This window comes from Panthera uncia, chromosome D1, assembly GCF_023721935.1.
Source record: "Panthera uncia isolate 11264 chromosome D1, Puncia_PCG_1.0, whole genome shotgun sequence".
NCBI classification, from domain to species: Eukaryota; Metazoa; Chordata; class Mammalia; order Carnivora; family Felidae; genus Panthera; species Panthera uncia.
The window spans coordinates 7,259,980-7,264,061 of NC_064808.1; the positions used below are offsets into that span (position 1 = coordinate 7,259,980).

Genomic DNA, 4,082 nt, shown 5'->3' on the forward strand with positions numbered 1-4,082 from the left:
CCCCCCCCCTCCTCCCATGGGTTATGACTAGGCAGGGTCTCTCCATCTTCCAGTTTCTTCTGTGGCTGAGGGCAACTGAGGGGGCAGATCAGGGAAAAGTGAGCCTTCTGGAAGGTGGGGGCCCTGAATGGTCAGGAAGGAGAACCCCAGGGCAGCCACCACCCCTGCCACATCCTCCTGTCCTCCCTCCCTGGAGTCCTGACTGTCTCCCCTGGCTCCGCAGACAGCATGATCCGCGTTGGAACCAATTACCAGGCCGTAATTCCGGAGTGCAAGCCTGGTGAGTGGCAGGACAGGCTGCAAAGGGAGGGGAGCGGAGGGCCCATGGCTTGGCCCTGAGCCTCACCTGGGGGAGCCCTTGGCTGGTGCCCGCTGGAAGGACAGGCCAGCGGGCGGGCGGGCGGGGGTGGGTGGCCCATGGCATGCTTGGTTTTCCTGCTCTGCCTTCCTGTCTGGGTCTCTGCTCCTCCTTCCCTTCTGGGCCTCACCTCACAGGCCCCATTCCTCTGCCACCCTCTGGCCGTGGGTCCAGGCCAGTGCCACCAGGCTGATCCTTCTTGCGCCCGTCTTTCAGAGAGCCCTGCACGCTACAGCAACAAGGAACTGAAGGGGATGCTGGTGTGGTCGCCCAACCACTGCGTGTCAGATGCCAAACGTGAGTGGGGCAGGATCCTGGTTCGTTTGCATCCCTGGGAGCCGGGGGCTTGGGTTCATGCCATTTGGTGGCCGGCTCTTCTCCCAAGTGGGCTGGAGGCTGAGGTGTGTGGGTTCAGCCCCTTCCCTGGGGCTCAGGCTCCGGGGCCTAGCCCCATCTGGGCGGGCTCGGGTCAGGAGGTGTAACCCTTTCTCCAATACCGGGCCCCTCCCACCCCCGCAGTTGACAAGTACATTGCGATGGCCAAGGAGAAGCACGGCTACAACATTGAGCAGGTGAGCCTCGGCCCCATAGGGATTTGGGCGGTGGGGACGGGACGGTGCCGGGCGCAGCTGAGCCCGAGTCGTTCCCTCTCCCGGGCCAGGCGCTGGGCATGCTCTTGTGGCATAAGCACGATGTAGAGAAGTCACTGGCCGACCTGGCCAACTTCACCCCGTTCCCTGACGAGTGGACTGTGGAGGACAAGGTGCTGTTTGAACAGGCCTTTGGCTTCCATGGCAAATGCTTCCAGCGGATCCAGCAGATGGTAAAAGCCCATTCCCCTTTGCCAGCGTTCCTTAGCCCCTCCGTTCTGACGAGCCCGCCCGGGGCCCAGGGTCCTGGGTGGGTCCCAGCCCCTGGCATTGCCCTTCCAGCTGCCTGACAAGCTGATCCCTAGTCTGGTAAAGTATTACTATTCGTGGAAGAAGACCCGCAGCCGGACCAGCGTGATGGACAGACAGGCTCGGCGGCTGGGGGGCCGAAAAGACAAAGAAGACAGGTGGGGGCCCTGGGGGCCCAGGGGCGGGGCAAGCTGAGCTCTGTGGCCCCTGGCCTCTGCCTCACTCCCTCCTTGGTCCCTGTGTCAACAGTGATGAGCTTGAAGAGGGACGAGGAGCCGTGAGTGAGGGGGAGCCAGATGCTGGAGACCCCAAGAGAGAGGTGAGCCCCCCCCCCCCCCCCCCCCAAGCTGGTCTGGCCCTGCCCATGCGCCCGCCTCGTCCTTGGGCTCCTCACCACCCACCCCTCTCCTTTCCCTGGCAGCCTCTGCCCTCTCGGCCCCTGAATACCCGCCCAGGCCCTGGGAAGAAGGAGGCCCAGGGGTCTCAGTACCGCCACCACCCGCTGCGAACCCGGCGTCGCCCACCCAAGGGCATGTACCTGAGCCCCGAGGGCCTCACCGCTGTGTCAGGAAGCCCAGACCTTGCCAACCTCACGCTTCGAGGCCTCGACTCGCAGCTCATCTCCCTCAAGCGCCAGGTGAGGGCCTGAGGAAAGAAGGGGCCCTGCGGACCGGGCCGCGGGCAGCAGGGAAGTACGTTGCGGGGACGGCTGAGGCGGAAGGTGTGTGGTGTGCACGCGCCGAGCCTGCCTCTGCCCCACCTCTTAGACGTCTGAGTCACGGCGGCGTTCTCTTCTGGATCTTTTATAGAAACTGGTCTGCGAGCGGGGGAGAACCCGGGCGCCTCCCCTACTGAGCTGTTGTGAGGGAGGAGGGAGCTGGAAGGGGGGGGGGCGGCCACGAGCTGTGTTGGGAAGCAGAGCCATGGTGAGGGTTGGTACCGGTGGCCTTTCTGGCAGGAGAGTTTGAGGTGTCGCCTCTTGACCTTTTCAGGTGCAAAGCATGAAGCAGACCAATAGCGGCCTCCGCCAGGCGCTGGAGGGTGGCATCGATCCACTGCGCCCCCCTGAGGTAAGGTGGCTTCGGGTGTGGGTGAGGGAGGGGCTTGCCCCCCCCCCCCCCCCCCCCCCCCCCCCCTCCCCCATCTTGCGGAGCAGAAAGGGGAGATGGCCTCGGAGGGCAGGGCCTCTGTTGCCATAATGTCCAGTCTAGAGGATATATTCCCTGCTCTCCAGGCCAACACCAAGTTCAACTCCCGCTGGACCACGGATGAGCAGCTCTTGGCTGTGCAAGGTGGGTTAGACCGGGGGGGGGGGGGGGGGGCGGGAGCGCGGAGAGCGCCGGGAATCTCTCCCCAGCCTCCGAGGAGGAGCCGGGGCAGCGGGGAAGGGTCAGGGAAGGAGCTCGTTCTGAGGGGCGCTCACACTCTGCTGCCCTTTTGACCCTCGCAGCCATCCGTAGGTACGGCAAAGACTTCGGGGCTATAGCCGAGGTGATCGGGAACAAGACTCTGACCCAGGTGAAGACGTTCTTCGTGAGCTACCGGCGCCGCTTCAACCTGGAGGAGGTGCTGCAGGAGTGGGAGGCCGAGCAGGACGGGGCGCCCGGAGCCCCAGTCCCCATGGAGGAGTCGAGGAGAGGGGCCCCCTTGCCAGCCCCAGCCCTGGAGGAAGACGACGAGGTGAGAGCGGGCGGAAGGAGCCCTTCCGGGAAGAGAGGAGAGGAGCCGGCTCCGTCTTTGGACGGGGACGAGGGCACGCTCGAGTCCGTTTCCCTTCTCTCCCCTCACAGGTGCAGATCACGTCCGTGTCGACATCCGTGCCCCGATCGCTACCTCCCGTGCCGCCCCCTCCTCCGCCTCCCACCTCGCTGTCCCAGCCGCCCCCGCTGCTGAGGCCACCTCTGCCTACGGCTCCCACTCTGCTCCGCCAGCCACCCCCGCTCCAGCAGGGCCGTTTCCTCCAGCCCCGGCTGGCCCCCAACCAGCCCCCACCACCTCTCATCCGCCCGGCTCTGGCTGCCTCCCGCCACAGTGCCCGCCCCGGCCCTCAGCCCCCACCCACCCTGATTGGAGCCCCGCTGGAGCCTCCGGCACCGTCACTCTGAGCCCTGCGGCCCTCCACCCGCCAGAGGCTCCAGAACCCCGTGGCTGGCCGTCCTCGGACACCTCTGGCTTCACCGAGGACAGAAGGGACTAGAGCCCTTGGCCAGGTCTTTCGAAGACCCGGAGCTGCCAGTGGGCACAGTCTGGACCTCTGGGTTCTGCACTTGTTTCTGGCAGCTGAGGCTCCACCCCCCCACCCGAGCCTGGGGCGGGGACTCGGGGGCCTTCTGAACTGGCCTGGGGGTACTTTTCTCTTCCTGGCTGGGGCTGGAATGGCTGCCTCCTAGTCTGCTGGGGCTGGGCCTTTGGGCCTTGGCCTTCGTGTAGAGGGGGTAGTGACCTTAGCTTGGGGGATGGGGGAGTGGACAGTGTAGGGGCTGTTCTTCCTCTTTCCTTTCTTTTAGCAATAAGTCAGGGTGAGGTGGGGAGGGGGCCGTAGGGGGGAGGCGGGCAGAGGTTCCTTGGGGCCTCAGTGTGGCCGAACTGGATGGGCAGCTCTCCTGTCTTCCGGAGCTTGCTGGGAAGTGCCATGGAGCTCTGAAGGTGCCCGCTATACCCACTGCCCAAAAGCCTAGAGAAAGGAGGGCCGGGGACATATGCAGACATGGGTTTATTTTTCAATGTTTTTAAAAAATAAATAAAATCTTCCAAGTTCACTCAGTGTTCTCTCTTTTGCCCTTGAGGTCCCTGGGCTTTGCTTCCTGTCTGTGCCCCGAGGGTGG

The 4,082-nt window shown here is 64.7% G+C and overlaps 1 protein-coding gene across 2 annotated transcripts in view; it reads left to right on the top strand.

The window, feature by feature from the left end:
- RCOR2 (REST corepressor 2) overlaps positions 1-3,704 on the top strand; it is a 4,966-nt gene extending 1,262 nt beyond the window's left edge. Inside the window, exons 2-12 of one of the 2 annotated variants that reach the window (XM_049644104.1) lie at positions 224-280; positions 575-655; positions 878-930; positions 1,020-1,181; positions 1,291-1,415; positions 1,507-1,576; positions 1,679-1,894; positions 2,250-2,327; positions 2,492-2,549; positions 2,708-2,937; positions 3,048-3,453. In XM_049644104.1, coding sequence (XP_049500061.1) covers positions 224-280; positions 575-655; positions 878-930; positions 1,020-1,181; positions 1,291-1,415; positions 1,507-1,576; positions 1,679-1,894; positions 2,250-2,327; positions 2,492-2,549; positions 2,708-2,937; positions 3,048-3,362 — 1,445 coding nt within the window. In that variant the 3' untranslated portion in view covers positions 3,363-3,453. Of the gene's footprint in view, positions 1-223; positions 281-574; positions 656-877; positions 931-1,019; positions 1,182-1,290; positions 1,416-1,506; positions 1,577-1,678; positions 1,895-2,249; positions 2,328-2,491; positions 2,550-2,707; positions 2,938-3,047 lie in introns of both variants that reach the window. The other variant, XM_049644112.1, reaches the window with a different exon arrangement.
- Positions 3,705-4,082: the final 378 nt, after the last annotated feature.